The 19,585-nt window shown below is 42.4% G+C and overlaps 1 protein-coding gene across 1 annotated transcript; it reads right to left on the reverse strand.

The window, feature by feature from the left end:
- Positions 1-10,478: 10,478 nt before the first annotated feature.
- LOC121764663 (protein JINGUBANG-like) lies at positions 10,479-11,761 on the reverse strand. Its single transcript, XM_042160685.1, has one exon. It carries the CDS (start codon positions 11,679-11,681, stop codon positions 10,587-10,589), a length of 1,095 nt encoding a protein of 364 aa, XP_042016619.1. The 5' UTR covers positions 11,682-11,761; the 3' UTR covers positions 10,479-10,586.
- Positions 11,762-19,585: the final 7,824 nt, after the last annotated feature.

Raw genomic sequence — 19,585 nt, forward strand, 5'->3', positions numbered from 1 at the left:
TAATGCCAGTCACACAACACAAGCTTCTTTGGTATACCACTTACATCCCCGTATGCATCTTGCTGAACCAAAATCTGTTTTTGAGATGTATTATCTGCTTACATTTAGGCCAGGCTGACTTGGGTAGGGCGGCCTGAGATGAGCCTAATGCATGCACTTAGGAGGTATTTATGAGGGTAATTAGCGTGACTCAAAGTTATTAGGGATTCATAGTAACCTATATGGCATCATAGGAATTTTTCATGTGAGGCAGACTGAAGCCTACCCGAAATTGTACACTCATGCGCAACTGAATCACACGCATTGCTATCGAGTTGAACCAAACATTAACAACGTTGAAAGCAGCGGTTGTGATGTAGATCATTTAGTATTAATCCTATTTTGTAATCATTCTAAAATTGAAATTATTAAGCTATCTAGCTAGCTACTCTACAGCCTTTCCTCCTTTGCTTCTTTTCTTGACGATTAACTATTGCAGTTTACCTAAATTACTTGAAGGATGAAAAATTGGGTGTTGGAGTGTAGATTTTAAGACTAGTTTCTTTCTAGTAGTGATTTAGGTAAAACCACAAACTACACAATAGCATGTTGGTAACTACTTAAAATATAGTACAAGGTGGGTCTTGTATTTACTTTTTACCTTCCATCGCCTTTCACCCAGCGAGCGAATACCCCCAAAAGGTGTACCGCACTCGGCCTGGTCCCTATTCTTTACAAGTTACAACACTGACATACTCACATGACCGCAACTAGTATCTCTTGTTGCACAATGAGTGCCACGTGTCAATAGAATTCACAAGTTTTGCTTAATTTCTTTTTGAATTGGAACAGTGTTGGTTTTCAGCATTTGAATGTTTCCAGATATTCAAATCCACAAAAATGACGTGTGTAGAAAATAACTAAAAACATCCATAAGCATACTGTTGTTAAAGTATCCATTATGTATGATTGGCATATAACTACTCACTAGCTATAAGTTATAAGGGTAATCTATGTTAGAATGCTAGATTTTACGGGAGTTAGGTACAATCTCATTCATTGTAGCATATATATATATATGTAGGAAAGAGTAATCAAACAATTGGTGATTGGAGGAGTAGCTCATTAGATTTTACGAGGGTATTGCACGATCTCATTCATTGAAGCGTATATGATATATAGGATAGACTAACCAAAGTACAAAACCGTTGGTGATTGGAAGAGTAGTTCACTAGTTATTCAAATTGATCTTTTTGTACTTCACATTTTCAACGTGAGACAACTTGCTTGTAAATATCTCAAAACGCCCCTCACATCTTATTCAATCTCTAAACAAAATCACCGATGTCTCATTACCTCTGACGACATATTCGGGTTGAGCATGAGAATGCCCCGATACCATGTTAAATTTATGTGGGCTAGGTAAAATTTCATTCATTGAAGCTTAACCGATACGAATGGAATGTCAATCAAACTCTAGTGAGATTCTATTCGGAAATCAGGGTAATGGAATGAGTGACTCGTAATAGTAATTTACTCATCTAGTAAATCGATTCCATTTTTTTGGCATACAGCTCATATTGGTATATGTATGTATGCCTCTGCATTCGACATTCTAAAGCTTAAATAGCATGACCAAATTATATAATGCATCGAACTTATTATATCTATCAGCTGAAAATATATAAGATAATATTCTAAAATAATATCATTCCCTAATGGTACAACTCGCTTTTGCAAATGTCCTCTCTTATTGAACAATTAATTACTACTATATATACTTTTGTGAGCATGCCAAATCATACCTTTACACACTGTAAGAAGAAGGGATCTACTTGATCTGGTTTAGACAGCCAAATGGCTTCCATCATGATGGGGTACGGACTAAACAAGCCCAACAGCACCAACGGCCCATCAGCCCAAAGCCCAAGGAAGAGTATGAGTTCGGCATTACCAAAGAGTTCGGCCTCAGCCTACAGCTCGGTAAAAGCCAACCAATCAAGCTCCCAGATCGGCAACCAAAGCAGTTCGGTCTCAGTAAGAGTTCGGCCTCAGCCTACAGCTCGGCAAAAGCCAACCAATCAAGCTCTGCTCTCAGGTCGGCATCAAGCTCTACTCTCAGATCGGCAACCAAAGCAGTTCGGTCTTAGTATTCGACCGAACAAGGAGTTAGTGGACCCATGCAGGATTTCCACAACTTCCAACACACCCACTACCACGTGGTGTCAACTCAGGCCACGATCGTAGGCCGTCACCTACGCTACATCCACGATCTCCACGACATCCACTACCTAATAAATGGTGCTGCATGCCACGATCTTGGTCCTTTATATAAATAGAACTTAGATCTGGTAGAAAAAGGTGAAGCTCTCTAGAGATAAAATACCATATAGCAAGTCTGTGTTGTAAGCTGTAATCCCAGATCAAGCAATACAATCTTGCCCTCCCTTCTTCCCGTGGACGTAGATTTACTTCAGTAAATCGAACCACGTAAATTCTCTGTGTCGTGATCTGCATTTTCATTCTCTACCAGCATTTACAAACCTCAGAAATTCGCGGACTCATCACTGGCGCCGTCTGTGGGAAGCAGAGAACCAAATTTGTGATAAGCGAATTTTTGACCCTTTTTCCACCCCAAAAAAATGCATACCAGATCACACACTACCCGTAATACCGTTCGTGAAAACCATGAGGAAGCTAGTCCAGCCCGCAGGTCCGGAAAACAGCCTCGGGATACAGCTACTTCCAGTTTTCACGATGAAGGAACAAGCCGCTCAAAAGGTCCACACACTGAGTCTTCCCAGCAGCCTGATTTGAATGAGGCTGTCAAGCTGTTCTTGGCTGAGAAGCAGGATGAGTTCTTAGCCTTCCTGCAAAAGAGCCAAGAGCCGAAGACGAAAACGGTGGATTCTCCTTCCTCATCCAGACATGAAAGTCGCTACCGCAGTAGTGCCGTGTCTTCCAGGAAGAAGAATCCTCAACCCCGACATGTTCCTGTTCCTCCTCGGTACCGGAATCACAGGAGAACTCCATCTCCTCCATACCGAAGAGGTGTCGGGTTCGCCATGTACGGAGCATTGAAGACTCCGTTCTCGGCCGATATCACCCGAACTTCCTTGCCACAGAACTACCGAACTCCGTCAATGACTTATGACGGGTTGGTGGATCCTCATGACTTCCTGGGACGCTATCAGTATAATATGGCGAACCAGGGTCTCAATGAGGTCCATATGTGCAAGCTGTTCCCCGAGCTGCTCATCGGGAACGCCAGCAGGAGGTTCTTTCAGAAAGCGGAAGCCCGGATTACTTCGGCTCAGCTGCTTTCTATACGTCAAGGTCGCGACGAAAAGATCAGCGACTTCCTGACGAGATGTAGGCATTCCTTATGGAATCTCGCCCGGAGCTCTCTACAGAAAGCTCGTGGAATGCAGTCCGCAAACAGCTCAAGAGATGTGGGACATTGCGGACCAGTTCTCCCGAGCCGATGAGGCAGACCGTCGAAAACGGTCTTTAGACAGCTCATCTAGAGGAGACGAAAAGAAGCCCGATCATAGCGATCAGAGGCATCCTCGCCGAACACCTTCCCCACTAAAGGAGGGATAGCGGTCATCCGAGGCGATCAAAAAAGAGCAAGAGTTTGCAGATTGCGCTTAAAAGTGCCGAGCAATCAGCTCGGCACCATCAAGCATAGCGATCACAGCAACCGGAGTCAGAGGCAGGCGAAATGACCGAAGTCACACCAGAGCCGAACTCGATGGTGTACGGCACTGAAGCCGTGATTCCGGTTGAGATCGGCATACCCAGTCCCCGACCTCCATTTCTCCTCAGAAGTGAATGGTGACGGACTGGGAGCCGAACTAGATATTGCCGAAGAAAGAAGAGAATTGGCCTGCATAAAAGCAGCCAAGTACAAGGAGCAAGTAGCCCGGTATTATAACCAAAGGGTGAAAAAGCTGCAATTTCAAGTGGGAGATCTCGTCTTGAGAAACAACGAAGTAAGCCGAGCAGAAAAGCTGGGCGAACTCGAACCCACATGGGAAGGTCCATATCGGGTGTCAGAAGTCCTCGGCAAAGGGTCTTACAAATTGACTCACGTGTCAGGAGCACAAGTACCCCGAACATGGTACGTTTCCAACCTCAAAAAGTTTCATTTGTGAGAGACAGTCCGGTCAGTCAGTCTTGAGTCCTGTTCGGTCAATGTGCTTTATTTGGTTTACTTGGTCTTTATTTGTCTCTGTGCGTTTTGTCTGTGCGTTTTGTCTGTCTTTGTGCGTGTCGTCTCTTACAAATGTTACTGAGGTATCTTGTTTCTTCGAAGGCTGATCCCCTTCTTAGAACATATACAAGCCAACGATTGTGAGTCAAAGCTTCTAAAGAGGATACAAGACCACAATTCAGCTTAACAAGCAGTCCGTCTGAAACGAACTGCAACAAGCCAACGATTGTGAGTCAGCTTCCAAGGAGGATACAAGACCACAATTCAGCTTAACAAGCACTTCGTCTGAAACGAACTGCAATAAGCCAACGATTGTGAGTCCAAGCTTCTCAGGAAGATACAAGACCACAATTCGGCTTAAGAAATAAGCACTTCGTCTGAAACGAACTGCAATAAGGGAAAGTCCGATCCACGCGATAAACCTCGCCGAATTAGGACGACCAAGTTCGGTCAAAGAAGTTTACCTCATAAGACCGATGACGACCATGTCTAGTCAAAGAGGTTTACTGCATAAGACCACTTCGGTTAACTGGGAAAGTCCGATCCACGCGATAAAACTCGCCGAATTAGGACAAGGGAAAGTTCGATCCCGGCGACAAAAATCGCCAAATTAGAACACAAAGACGAGTCCGGTCAAAGATGTTTATTTCATCAGACCAAAGACGAGTCCGGTCAAAGATGTTTATTTCATCAGACCAAAGACGAGTCCGGTCAAAGATGTTTATTTCATCAGACCAAAGACGAGTCCGGTCAAAGATGTTTATTTCATCAGACCAAAGACGAGTCCGGTCAAAGATGTTTATTTCATCAGACCAAAGACGAGTCCGGTCAAAGATGTTTATTTCATCAGACCAAAGACGAGTCCGGTCAAAGATGTTTATTTCATCAGACCAAAGACGAGTCCGGTCAAAGATGTTTATTTCATCAGACCAAAGACGAGTCCGGTCAAAGATGTTTATTTCATCAGACCAAAGACGAGTCCGGTCAAAGAAGTTTACTTCATAAGACCAAGGACCAAGTCCGGTCAAAGAAGTTTACTTCATAAGACCGAGGACAAGTACGATGAAATTTTTCGCTAAGCTGTAAATACAGTGTTAGAAGCGAAAACAAAATTTCATTTTTCAAATCTTGTTCGGCACACAACTCCGCTACCCTACGAGATGGCGTTACGCTATTACAAAGGACTATTCTACTGTCCAGGGTTGCTAAAGTTGAGCCATCTATTCACAAAATCCTCGTGAAGCTGAGTTCGGGCGTTCCAGGCAGCCGCAGAATAAGCAGGTCGACGAGATGCTCTAATCGACCTGCCACCTCTTCTCTGAGCCCGGGAAGCCCTAGCACCTCGGCGGCGAAGAGTCTCTTCACGAAGCATTTGCCGATCTTGCTCACTCATAACCACAGCTCCTCTGCGAACTTCAGTCCGTCCTCGACTTGACGTCTCCGGTTGTCCCTGAGTTCGTTGCTGACTTGGAGTAGGGTTTTGAGCAAGTGAATCAGAGGTTTGAGCTGGAGTACTAGCATCTGTTGGCGGGAAATGCCTGAGGAATCTCTCAATTGAGGGACGCCGGGAAAGAACTATGTCGTACCGAGAAGCCCAGCGCCGCAATGATTTCACGACTTGTTGGCAAGCCGAGCTCTCCAGCGCATTGTTCCTCCGGAGTACATGATATTCCTCCCACAGTTCGTCAACTCGACTCTGAACATCTGATATGGTCATTCCCCCGCGCACACGGATGTAATCCTCGTACGCAGTCCTCTCAGCAATGGTCGTATTCAGCTCGGCCTCCAGATCATTCTTATCGGACTCTAAGTCCTTATTATCGGCCTCCAGCTCCACTAAACGAGCCAGAAGCTCGTCATTCTTCGTCTGATCGGCTATAGCTCTTTTCTCAGCTTCGTCTAAAGCCGAAGAGTACAGCCGTTTCCAGTGAAGTATCTCCATCTCCTTGAGTGCAAAGCAGCTATGTTAGTTCGGCAGCTATACCGAGCAGATAGTAAAATACAACAGGAATAAAGGCGAGTACGAAAAGCTATACGAAGACAAGTGTAGAGAATTTTTCATCCACAAGGAAAATTTTTTTTTTTACACTAGGAGGGCTTCAAGGCCATTTTACAAGGAAGAAAACTAGACTAAGAGAAGGGAGACGAAATCATACTCCGTCAGCTTCGTCTCCGGCTCCTCGGTCTGGTTCAGCTCCTTTTTCCTGAGCTACCTCAGCCTCGGCCTCGCATCCTGCCGGCCTCGCCTCCGCCTCCTGATCGGCTTCCTTCTCCGGATGCCCGGCCCCGCTCGACTTCGGCCTCCCGCTCCAGCGGCTCGGCCTCACCCTCTCCGTTGTAAGTCGAAGCGGGTGAAACGGGTCCCACGGAGGCAAAGATAGCCTCCAGGTTCTCGTCCCGATCAGCTCGACAACTCCGGACTCGGTCTGCAGAAAGCAGGACCGAGGATGAAGCGAGCTCCTCAAGGAGCGGCAGATTCTGAAGCCGAGCTGCTATCTCTCGGCTGTACAGAGGCAGCACGACGTCGGCCCCCTGCTCGCCCTTATCGGTAATTAGCCTTACCAGACTACCGACAAAAGCCGAGAACTGGCTGCTCAAAAAGAGTTTCTCCGTGTAAACACGGAGAGCCTCCCCCTGGGCAGCCACGGCGGCAGCATCCCTCCGTTTCGTCTGCTCTCGCTGGATGACGAGCTGGTTTTTGGCAAACTGAGCTTCATCCTGGGCCGAAATCCTAGCAGCTCTGGCCTTCTCAAAGTTAGCCTCAGCCTGTTCGGCCCGATGACAAGCAGCCGCCAACTTCCTCTGCATCTCAGCATAGTCATTGGACGCTTTGGAGAGTTCGACGGCGACGAGCTTGGAGAGCATATCGTTCCTCTGAAAATGGATAAAGAAAAAAGTCAACAAAGGGGCCACAAAAAATACAGGAAAAAAGCAAGGTCAGAAAATCAAGAAGAGAATTCACCTCGGCGAAGTCCGTGGGCCATAAAAACGGCTCACAGATATGTTCCGAAGGAGGCGCCAAGACCACGTCTTTCTCTGGCGCTCTCGGGGGCTTCTGGGCCTTCCCCTTCCCCTTTGCCGAAGTCGACTCCGGCTTCTTCGGATCCGAAGAGGTTTTTTGCCTTTTCGGAGTCCTCTCGGCATCAGACGCCGAGCTGGTGGTTTTCGGCCTCTCCGGCTCCTTGGACTCCGAAGATTTGCGGCTAGCCTTATTCAGCATGTACACTGCCAAAAAGCAAGGAAACAAGGTTAGTTTTCGCTGCTAAAGCAGTAAAGCATAAAAAAGAAATCCTCACCCTCGGTTTCTTCGTCCGAAGACGAGATATTGAACACGAGGTCGCCCTTGACGAGCTCAGTTTCCGAGTATTGTTTCCTAATCATAGGAATCTTATTGAGCTCGCCCTCGAGCTCGGCCAACGGTTCTAACCGAGGATGAGGAATCACGGACTTCGGCCCTCTCCAGGGGAAGCCCGGAGCCGCTGTCCTATTATAAAAAAAGAAGCGGTTTTGCCATTTCGGCCACTTGGTTTTGCAGAATGCCCTAAAAGGCTGTAAGGGGATCAAGTAAAACCAAGATCCCTTCCTTTTAAATTGGAAAAAATTAAGGATTGCCTGCAGAGACAGATCCTTATCTAGCCTACGGAGTTCGGCAGCAAAAGCCGACAAGTGCCTCCAAGAATTCGGAGTCACCTGACCTAAAGGGAGTTGAAAAAAATCAAGAAGCTCTACAAAAGGTGGGGGAAGAGGGAAACGAAGCCCGCATTCTAAGCAGGCTTCGTAAACGGTGGCATAACCCTCCGGCGGGTCGTTAGCCCTATGATCATCGTCGGGAACCACCGCCTTCCCCCCGGGAAGAAGATATTTTTCGTGTAGAGATATCACGGTGTCCTTACTCAAGACGCTGCGAAAGTATTCTACAGTCTTCTCTCCGGACTCTTTCCGGCTAGAAGACCCCTTGCCCCCTTTCCTACCGCTACCTAACTCGGAAGAAGAAGAAGAAGACATGGTTCTTACTCTTTGCAAAATCTGAAGAAATTCTGAAGAAATTCTTGAAAGCGGAAGGAAATTTTTACGCAAAGGAGATAGAGTGCAGAAGAAGCAGTCGCAAAAGTGCTTCAATGATGAAGAAAGGAGGTATTTATCAGATTCGGCGAAGATTTCAAAATCGTCGCACCGTTTCGAATCCCACCTTTTCGGGATTCAACGGCCGGATTTTACTGTCGCATTTAATGCAGTCACGTGCAAGGCACGTCCCCTGACGACAGCCTCCCCCGTACCTTTATCCAGAATGCCGAAGTGACTCGCTTCGCCGAAGTGATTCACTTCGTCTTTCGGGGGGGGTAGTGATGGGGTACGGACTAAACAAGCCCAACAGCACCAACGGCCCATCAGCCCAAAGCCCAAGGAAGAGTATGAGTTCGGCATTACCAAAGAGTTCGGCCTCAGCCTACAGCTCGGTAAAAGCCAACCAATCAAGCTCTGCTCTCAAGTCAGCATCAAGCTCCCAGATCGGCAACCAAAGCAGTTCGGTCTCAGTAAGAGTTCGGCCTCAGCCTACAGCTCGGCAAAAGCCAACCAATCAAGCTCTGCTCTCAGGTCGGCATCAAGCTCTACTCTCAGATCGGCAACCAAAGCAGTTCGGTCTTAGTATTCGACCGAACAAGGAGTTAGTGGACCCATGCAGGATTTCCACAACTTCCAACACACCCACTACCACGTGGTGTCAACTCAGGCCACGATCGTAGGCCGTCACCTACGCTACATCCACGATCTCCACGACATCCACTACCTAATAAATGGTGCTGCATGCCACGATCTTGGTCCTTTATATAAATAGAACTTAGATCTGGTAGAAAAAGGTGAAGCTCTCTAGAGATAAAATACCATATAGCAAGTCTGTGTTGTAAGCTGTAATCCCAGATCAAGCAATACAATCTTGCCCTCCCTTCTTCCCGTGGACGTAGATTTACTTCAGTAAATCGAACCACGTAAATTCTCTGTGTCGTGATCTGCATTTTCATTCTCTACCAGCATTTACAAACCTCAGAAATTCGCGGACTCATCACATCAAAATAATAAAATATAGAAGTTTGAAATGATATTTTATGATTAGTGATTTAGTGGAGTCATATATTATTAATGTTGCCCCATTTTAGTTATAAAGCTTTCACAGAAAAGGCTTGGTGGTTGGCCACCCTGCTCTACCATATTGGAGTCTGCTTTCAGAAGATTGAATTGCGATAATAAATATGCACGGTCTTCTAGAACACTAGTCAAATTTGTATCGACACAACTTGAAAATGATCACACTCGAGAAACCTAAATCGTAAACTTAGGAAATATGTTCATTGTTCAACATCATTACATCTATAACTTAATTATAAAATCTTGTTTATCAGTTTTTTTCCAAGTTAAACGGAAAAGAATGAACTAGGCTTTGATTAATTTTCTTTTTTGTGTTTTCTATATTTAAATATTTCATGATCTGTCGGAAATTTTCTCTACGCTCTTGTATTGTACTATTAAAACACGAAGAAAACCTTTTAGAATGAAATAATGCCGTTTTTTAAGAAAATTATCAAAAAGCTCAAATATGAGTAATAAATGACTTAACTCATCTATACAGAAAAAGAGAAACTTGGATATAAATATATGGGTAAATTATTCAAACAATGAATTTTTAGTTCAAATTATAGTATATCTTGCTATATTTATAATCAGTTTGAAAAATACAGTTTTTTTAGATTCGTTTCAATTATCATACGATGAAAAATTTGTCCACCTAAACTACATTGTTGATGTTTTCAACCAAATGACAGTTTTCTCTATGTCAAATTGCTTCCACATATAATTTTTTGACGGCAATGACAACCACATATAATTTTTCGGTTGTCATATCAAATTCAATTTCACCGTTGGGTAATTGCGAACATATCAAATTTCATGATTTTTCGTTTGATTTTTCAAGTTGCAATTAAACCAAAATTTGATTAAAATTCATGATTTTTCAGACAATGGGCCCTAATACTTTCTTTGGTTCAAGTGTAGCCTTTGGGATTGGCAAGAACAAGTGACAACGGTAGAACATAAGCGTTGGAAGTTCATTAGCGTGCACATTATGTGGATGGATGCTTGTGAGATTAATTACCATGATTAGGTACACCTGTCAATATCCTCACGATCCTGTTCCATACAAATCACGACCATATTCACATTATTCATAAGCACCATCGTCATAATCCATGAAGATAAAGGAATACGAGTATAAAATAACAACACCAATAAAGGAAAACACTTTTTTTTGCACTTTATAATCACACTTTCTGAAAGAAATACAAAATAAGTTCTTCTTAAATCTTCTAATAATAATCATTAAATGAATATACTTATCTTATATAGCTAGGCACAATTTCCAGACTTTAATATCACAATCAAGCGCAGCACTGTAGAGAAGCCAGGTGTTTGATGTCGCATCAGAAGAAGCATGAACCGTAATGCACTTGATTGGCCCTCGATGCCCTTCAAGAATCGCTAAACACGCATATGACGCTTTCCCAACCCCTCTCCAAACCCTCACCGTTTGATCAGCAGACCCACTGCAAATTACATGATCCGCCACTGCAGCCAAGCAAAGCACCGCCTTCGCATGCCCCCTAAGCACCGCCATTTCGCCGCCGTTTTCGCTCCTCCACGCGCATACCAGCGCGTCCGACGCGCCGGAGTATAAAACCGCGCCGTCGCCGCTCATCGCCAAGGCATTGACACCGGCCTTGTGCTTCGCCAATGTAGCATCCAGGGAGTAAGACTTCTCCCCTTGTTTCCTCCTCCACACCTTGATCCTCCCGTCGGAGGATCCCGTGTAGACGGCGCCATCGTTAACAGCGACAGCGTTGATAGCGTCGTCATGCGCGTTGGGGACGGACTGGAGGCACTTGAAGTCTCCAGTCCGCCATACCTTGAGAGTTCTGTCCCATGAGACGGAGTAGAGAAGCGACTCGTCCTTGGAGAGGGCGAGCGCTGACACGGCGTCGACGTGGTGGACCCACGTGGACGTCTTGTGGCGGCGGACGCGGACGTGGCTCCCGGGGAGCAGGAGATTAACCGCCCGGTCGCTCAGGGTCGGGAGCGTGGCGAGCTGCGTGAGTTTCTGCTGGTGGTGGACTTTCCACACGCGGATTTTGTGGTCTTGGTGGGCAGTGATGAGCTTGTCGTCGGAGGAGGCGACGATGGCCTTCACGGCGCCTTCTCCGGCGGAGGCGATCATCGTGGCCTCGTGGGGTAGGGTTAGGCTGGCGCGGTGGATTTGGCCGGACGAGGAGCCGGTGAAGAGGTGGTCGCCGGCGAGGGCGAGGGCGGATGTGTAGGAGGAGTGGCCCTTGAGAGTGGCGACGCAGTGGTGGCGAAGCGGCGGAGAGGGGAGGCTGAGGTGTGGTGATGAAGGGCCGTCAATGCTTGAGGTGCAAGTTTGGTCATCACTTTGCCACATTTTGAATTAGGGAGGAACATGGAATTAATGAGGTTATATTTGAGGTGAAAGGGAGTGAACTGATTTTGAGGTGCAAAGAATACCTGAACTTTGTTTTCTAGTGTTATGTTTTCTTATTGTGGGATATGTATGTTTGTATGTTCGTATTTTTTTTATTTGTTTTTTTTACTCTAGAAAAAAAATACAAACATATAAGATTAACATATAAATGGTTCATATTTTATTTATACATTTCATTATAGATCTCCATTATATGTGCAGTATACTATATCTCTAAACTACATTTATTTGTTAATTTTGTGTCGAGTACGGACCCATTCCATATTGGGAAATTTAAGAGAAGTTGGAAGGTGTATATAATTTTTGTCCAACCCCTATTAGTTTGAAGCCTTTTGGGGAGTGATTCAAAAACAAATCCGTGCGGGCATGACCCAAAGCGGACAATATCAAACGTCTGTTGCAGTCGACAATCCGAACAAGTGGTATCAGAGCCAGGTCGAGTGGGGCCCAAGATGACTCAAGTTTGAGTCTGGCGGGTCGACTACGTCGGTCTGTTCCCGATGTGATATGGTTTGAGGGGGAGGTTTGTGAGTACAAACACATCCCACATTGAGAGTCCGAGGGAAGTTGCAAGGGGTATATAATTCATATCCAACTCCTATCAGTTTGAGGCCTTTTGGGGAGTGACTAAAAAACAAATCCGTACGGACTTAATCCAAAACGAATAATATTAAACGTGTGTTGCACGACAATCCGAACATTTTGTGTAGTGTGTCTTTAGAGATTTCTTCAATTCTTGTGGAGTATGATTTTTACATTTGAGTGTTTCTGTTAAGATATTTGCGGTGTCTTTCCTTTATTGAATTAATAACTCTAATTTTTGTTTTTTGTTTTTTTTGTGGTGTTTTCAAATGTTTTTTCCATTATTGCGAAGAATGACTAGGAAATCAGTGGGCAAATTTCGTATATACGAATAGTGGTAAAAAAAAACTAAAAATTGCGACTATGAAATCAGTGGGCAAATTTCTGATATACGAATAGTGGTACTAATAAAACATGATATCACTACGACACTACACAATAAATGCATGATAAAAAATTGTGCCAACATAATGGACTATTATAAACATTATACTAATAAACAAAATTCACAACACATTATTCGCAAATTAATATTCATTACGGATAAAAGAACTTGTACTATTCAAGTCTTCACGGCAGATTAATTTGATAGATAAGATATAGTTTGATACGATGATTATCATTATTATTATTTAGTTAATTATGGATTTGTATATCTTTTTCATATCTTTTGTCTTGTTTAGTATCCACTATTATAAATAGTGGACATTGTTAGTCATTTTGATCATTCAAGAAATATCAAATTATCGTATTTTCCTTTTGTCGTGTTTTACTTTCTTTTGCAATCCTAAATCTTGGTTTGATCGACGGGCAAAGCTCCCACGACTACCCTTTATCGTGTTAAGGGAACTTCACCCTTAACATAGTTATTTATGATAGTGATCCGATTCAAGATCATCAAGAGGTAATTCATTTGTTGAATTTACATACGATAGTTTTATCATCTCTATAGGATTAAATTTCGCGATAAGTAAAATACCGATGAGATTATGGAAGTAAATATTCTTGCATTTATTGCTACTGCACTATTTATTCTAGTTCCCACTACCTTTTTAAGTGCAAACAGTTAATCAAAATGATTAATTCTATTGAATTTTGAAATAAATTTTAAAGCTTTCCTTCTAAGTTCCAATCCAAATTTATGAAGTAAAAAAGAAAGGAACCAATTTCACGTCTTAACTTAAAAAAATAGCACACTATAATCAGAAATTATCTCTTATCGTAGAAAAATGAAAATATTTGCAATTATGGAGAAAATTGACCAATCAAGTTTTAATTTTCATGTAATTTATAAAAATTAATAACATCAATAATAATTTTGGAAATATTAATTAAAATCAAAATAAATATAAATAATAAAATAAATAATATTATGGACTAAATAAAAATTGTTCTCAAAGATGATATAACGTGTATATGGAGTATATTATTACGTGCCTACGTCATACATATATAGTGGAAGCATGATAGTAATAATTAAAGTTAGAGTGTTTTTTTGGGTTTTGAAGGTATGAAGAGTTTCATGCACTTCCATGTATCATAATGAATTGTTTTTTTAATCATGCACGAAAGCTTACTTATTTTAGTTGTTAAACTAAGTATGTGGTGAATTATTAAAGTATAATCATTACAAAAATTAATATCAAATTGTGTTAATTATGTGTTGTCTCAACTGCATGAATAATACAAGTTATTGGCCAATATACAAGTGTAGAAATAACTTGCTATGCAAATAAACTTTCGTTGTTAATTAAGATACTACAGTATATACGATTGGGATGCAGGAATCACACGTGAATAATTAATCATAACTATCATTTTCAGTATTATTAAATACTCCGAAGTCACTGACCGTATAAGAGGCCAAAAAAGCTTGCCAATAATCATTTCTTTCAAAAAAAAAATTCGTTTTTATGTTAAAATGAGTTCAATTAGACCAAATAGACTAAATTTAAGGATTCGACCATTCACGGTCGGAAAAAGAAAATGCTAGTACAACAATTTAATTGTGGTATGTCCAATCTATGACATGAACTATTAGGGCACCCACAATGGGCCCGATGGCACGTCCTATGCGTGCCATCGTCCTTGGGCGCGGACTATGCCTCCATTGTGGGTGCTCGCCATAGGGCGCGCCCTATGCCCACGCCTTTGTGGGTGCCCTAATAGCTTCGGGCGCGGAAGAAGTGCGGACGATGGCCTATCGTCCGCGCCATCGGGCACCATTGTGGGCTCGGCGGACATAGGCCATCGTCCGCAGCATTGGGCACCATTGTGGGCTCGGTGGACGATGGCACGCGTTTTTGAATTTTTTTTTTTCCGAATTTTGTCTATTTAAACTTCGTTTCTCATTCTTTTGTTCATACGAACATCTCGCATCTCTCATCTCTCACATTTCTACCTCTCTCACATACCAAAATGAACCACGACGACGACACTAGTTCTAGTTCCTCGGAGTCAGGTAGTCCGACCTCGGAATCCTTAGATGCAGCCGTTGAAGAGGCCATGGCAGAATGCTTAGTCGAAATGCAGCGCGAGAAGGCGGCGGCGGCGGAACAGATCCACAGGCCTATTCGACGTCGGACGGTTTTCCGACGCGACCACGCAACAGCTCACCAACGTCTGATTGCAGACTATTTTGCCGAGCAACCACGGTGGGACCGACCGTTTTCCGCCGCCTGTTTAGAATCCCGCGTTACCTTTTTCTCAGCATTGTCCGGAATTTTTCGTCACGTGATGAATACATGATGTATCGGGAAGATGGCGTCGGCAGACCCGGCCTTACACCGTTGCAAAAGTGCACGGCTGCACTCTGTCAGTTGGCCTACGGCACCACGACGGACATTTTCGACGAGTACCTCCACGTCGGGGAGACAACAGGCCGGGAGTGCCTGAAGTGGAGGCCTACAGCGACACATATTTGAGCAGGCCGACTGCCGTTGATTGCCAGGGCCTGATGAAGATGCACGAGACGGCGCACGGCTTTCCTGGGATGCTAGGGAGCATCGATTGTATGCACTGGGAGTGGAAGAGTTGTCCGACGGCGTGGAGAGGCCAATTCACTAGTGGATACAAGGGCAGCCACCCGACGATGATCCTCGAAGCCGTCGCTGACCATCGGCTCTGGCATGCTTACTTCGGCGTGGCCGGGTCGAACAACGACATTAACGTCCTCAACTCATCCACCCTGAGCAATGCAATGGCAACGGCCCGGCCATCGAGTTCACTGCCAACAGGCGCCAATACCACATGGGGTACTACTTGGCCGATGGCATATACCCACGGTGGCCTGTTTTTGTGAAGACGATCAGCTGCCCAATTGGTGAGAAGAGGGTTTTATTTGCGCAAAAGCAGGAGGCGGCGCGGAAGGATGTCGAGCGGGCATTTGGTGTGCTCCAAGCACGGTGGGCAATTGTGAAAGGGTTGGCTCGTCTCTGGTCCAAGGAAGTCATCGTCGATGTCATGTATGCGTGCATAATCATGCACAACATGATAGTCGAGCATGAAGGTGGGACCATCACCGACTGGAACGATGATGAAGGTGCATCTAGCTCGTCCAGCACGGCGACCGAGCCCCCCGCTAGAGGATTACCGACGGGCTTCAATGAGGTTCTATCTAGACAGGCCTCAATGCGCAACCAACAAGACCATGCCCAGCTCATGAACGACATGATTGAAGAAGTGTGGGCCCGTAACCGCCGTCGCTGAGTTTGTGTATTTTTTTTAATTCGTATTGTAATGTATTAATTTTTATAAATGAAATGAAGTTTTTTCCCAATTTTTGTAGTTATTTAAATATTCAAATAAAAAAAATGCATAGGACGCCACACTGTAGGTGGGAGGGTAGGAGGATAAAAATGATTGACGTGGCGGTGCATAGGGCGCGCCTAAGAGCGCCCCATTGCTAATGCTCTTAGTCCTCGTTAATGTTTATATTTATTTTGACTAAGTTTGTACAATTGATACCTAATATTGTTCCACGTCCCATTGTCTCCATCACATCCTAACTTCACTATAATTTGCTGCCGCTGATTAGTTAGTGCTGAGTCATTGCCCTCTTTTAGTCCTGTAGTTTGTCCAAGGCACCATACTTATCCATACTTTTAACAAATATACTAACTACATTTTTCTATATCTGTTTATATAATGCCTTTTAATACTATATTGAATAATGCGCATATATGAACTTTTTATCTATTAGAATCATGCTTTTATGAGAATCCTAAATCACACAAAGATCAATAGTTTAGTACTACTAGTATTTATTAATATATAGTTCCTATATAAGAAAATATTTTATGTAATTAAAGGGAGATTGTATTATATTCTCATTCATTAGTATTACTCAACCAATAATTGAAAGAGAAAAATCTTGGAAACATTTTGATAATAGCATGTTATTTAAGATACTCCATATATTTTGAACTCAAATTCAGTTGGTTGGTACATGTCTAATTCATAATATTATGATCAAATACATTGTTCTTCATAGTCCTCTTAATTAGAAACTTGCTCCTCCTGATCGAATTCTTTGTCGTTAAATAATTCATGTATATTGATTATAGAAAAAAATTATTTGAAAGATTACTAAAAAAAGACTAATTGGTTTAGGTGAAAATTAAATGTGTTGTAGGTAGGTCATAGAATGGGTTTAAACATTGGGATTGACTTAGCAACAATCCTCACCGAAAGTGGGCTGGGCCTAAATGCATCTAATCCTAGCTACATATAGTTATGATTTCCATAAATCACTACTTTCCATTCTCCATAATTACTAATACAAGCAATCTTCATTAATCTACAAACAAATTTATTAATCTAACATCAAGCTCATGTGCATTTTCTGGTTTGCCTTTATGAGCGAATATGGTGGGGTACATGATCAATTTGGGATAGGTCCTATTCAAACTTCTAGTGATTTTTGATTGGATTCTTCCTATCCAAGAAATAACAATAAAACAATAAAATAAAATAAAATAGGATGGTCCTGCTTCTGTTAGTCAAAGTAATGTGAAAAAAATAGAGCAATCAGATTCAAGGTTGTTTATGCATTAAGGTCGGCCCATTAATTACTGTCATTTTTTTCAATATTTAAATTGGCATTGGTGCTTCCAATGCTGAGTTACTTTGTGCACTTGTTCAAGATCTAAGACCAAGTTTATCGGTATACGGAGGTCGACCTCCACGTCAGAAATGCAATTAAAAAAAATTATCAAAACAAGAGTCTCTCTCTGACATAGGTCCCCCTCTCTCTTCAAACAGACATTTCGGTCTTTCCACCCCTTTCACCACTCAGCCAATGAGATTGTGTCAAATGACACAATTGCATTGGCCGATATTATTATTTTTAATAATTTATATACTTTTAATATATTATATTAAAAAATTATACCAAAATTCATAATAACTAATCCTCTTGTTAATCTGTAACAAAATAAGGGTACTAATAACTTTACCCACCCATTATATTTCCTCTGTTCACGAAAAGTTTGACACAATTTTCTTGTTGATTTGTTCACAAGAAAAATGTTACTATTTTCCATTTATAATATTACGTATTAGAGTTCACACAGTTCATACTATACGCCACATATTTAAAATAGACTCTCATTCCACTCATACACTACAAGACTGGATATTTTATGAAAACACGTAGTATCATATACAAATGTGAGTGTTTTATTGAACGGATGAAATAGCATTTTTATGTTGCTGAACTAAACCTTTACTTTTCCCTAATCAAGTTATTATGTAGTTGTTGAGACTTAAATTTCCATTAAATCCATTGATAATTTTAAATTGGAAATTTAATCGTTGAAATTTCACATGGAATAATATAAACCTAAAAACACTCTCCGGAGATTTTTATGCTTCTTAGTTCTCAGGCATAAATGGTCAATCCAAATCTTTTCATTTTGTTCATGGAGTAAACTCGATGATTCCCGAATTAGAAATTAGAAAGTAGAAAAAAAAAGTAAGAAATTTACAAGAATGTACGATACATTAGATGTCACGCCCGCATTTTCTAAGGATAGAAAAAACAGTTGATAGCGACTAGGGGAGGATTAAAGAAGCGGGGAAGAAAGGGGAAAACAACACAAATCGACCATAGCTCGAATAAAATCAGAGTATCTCAACAATCAACAACTCAAAAAACAATACTTAGCGGAAGTATTTCGAGAGTAGAATAATGCTATGTATGAAGACACAACATATTCTAGACATTTGATGGACATTCTTCACTTTTATGCTCAACACCCACCGCGCTCGTCACCGCTCGACCTGCACATAGGGAAAACATATGCAGGGCTGAGTACTTGATGCACTCAGTAGACAAATGCCAAGACAATTTTTTAAAAACAATTATATCATGCCACCATTGAGTGACCTCGGGGTTTTAACTTGAAAAGGCCCGAGGCACTAAAAATATCTCAAACAGAAACTCTCAACTCATCCTCAAATCCTTTTTCCTCATCGTTTCAAAACACAACCATTTCTCCTTGAATTATTTAAGAAACTGTCATATCTGTTCTTTAGGGTGCCGTGTAAGGGGGCCACTTTCCACGAGCACGAAAACCGGCCAACCCGTTCGATGACTCACGGTCCTCATCGTGTACACTAGTCCAAGTAGGGACGCACCCTTGCTAGGACCCGAATTCGATTAAACTCATAGTAGGGACTCACTCCCCACTAAGCAATCATCAACATCAACATCATAATGTGAAACGAGAATGTGGCCGCATTCTCGATCACCGGATCGGCCAACTCGAAAGATAGCGCATGATCTCCTTTGTGTACACTAGCTTGAATAGGGACTCACTCCCTAGACAAACCCGAATTCGATTTCAATAGGTCTAGTAGGGACAAATCTCTTGCTAAACAAACAGATAGACATTTCTCAAAACAAAAACATGGCATGACATTCCCTTTGCAAACTTTATTTTCCTCAAAAACGTATTTGAAACACAAATCACTTTTATGTCAAGGTTGAGCATCAATTCACATCACATCAACGAAGCCAAGCAATTTTAATATCACTTAATAAATCAACACATAACACCATATAACATGCGCGACAACACTTTCACTTTGATCACATATCTCGCCTCATCATTGGAATAAATATAATAAATCAATCACACATAACGTGATGCTCAAACCGATATATATTAAAACGAAAGCTCTTGAAAACACTTTAGTTCGAAAGCCCACAGTAAAACTTTAGTTCGAAAGCCCACCTCGTTCTCTTAATCGCCAACTTT

Source organism: Salvia splendens, chromosome 14, assembly GCF_004379255.2.
Source record: "Salvia splendens isolate huo1 chromosome 14, SspV2, whole genome shotgun sequence".
Lineage (NCBI taxonomy): Eukaryota > Viridiplantae > Streptophyta > Magnoliopsida > Lamiales > Lamiaceae > Salvia > Salvia splendens.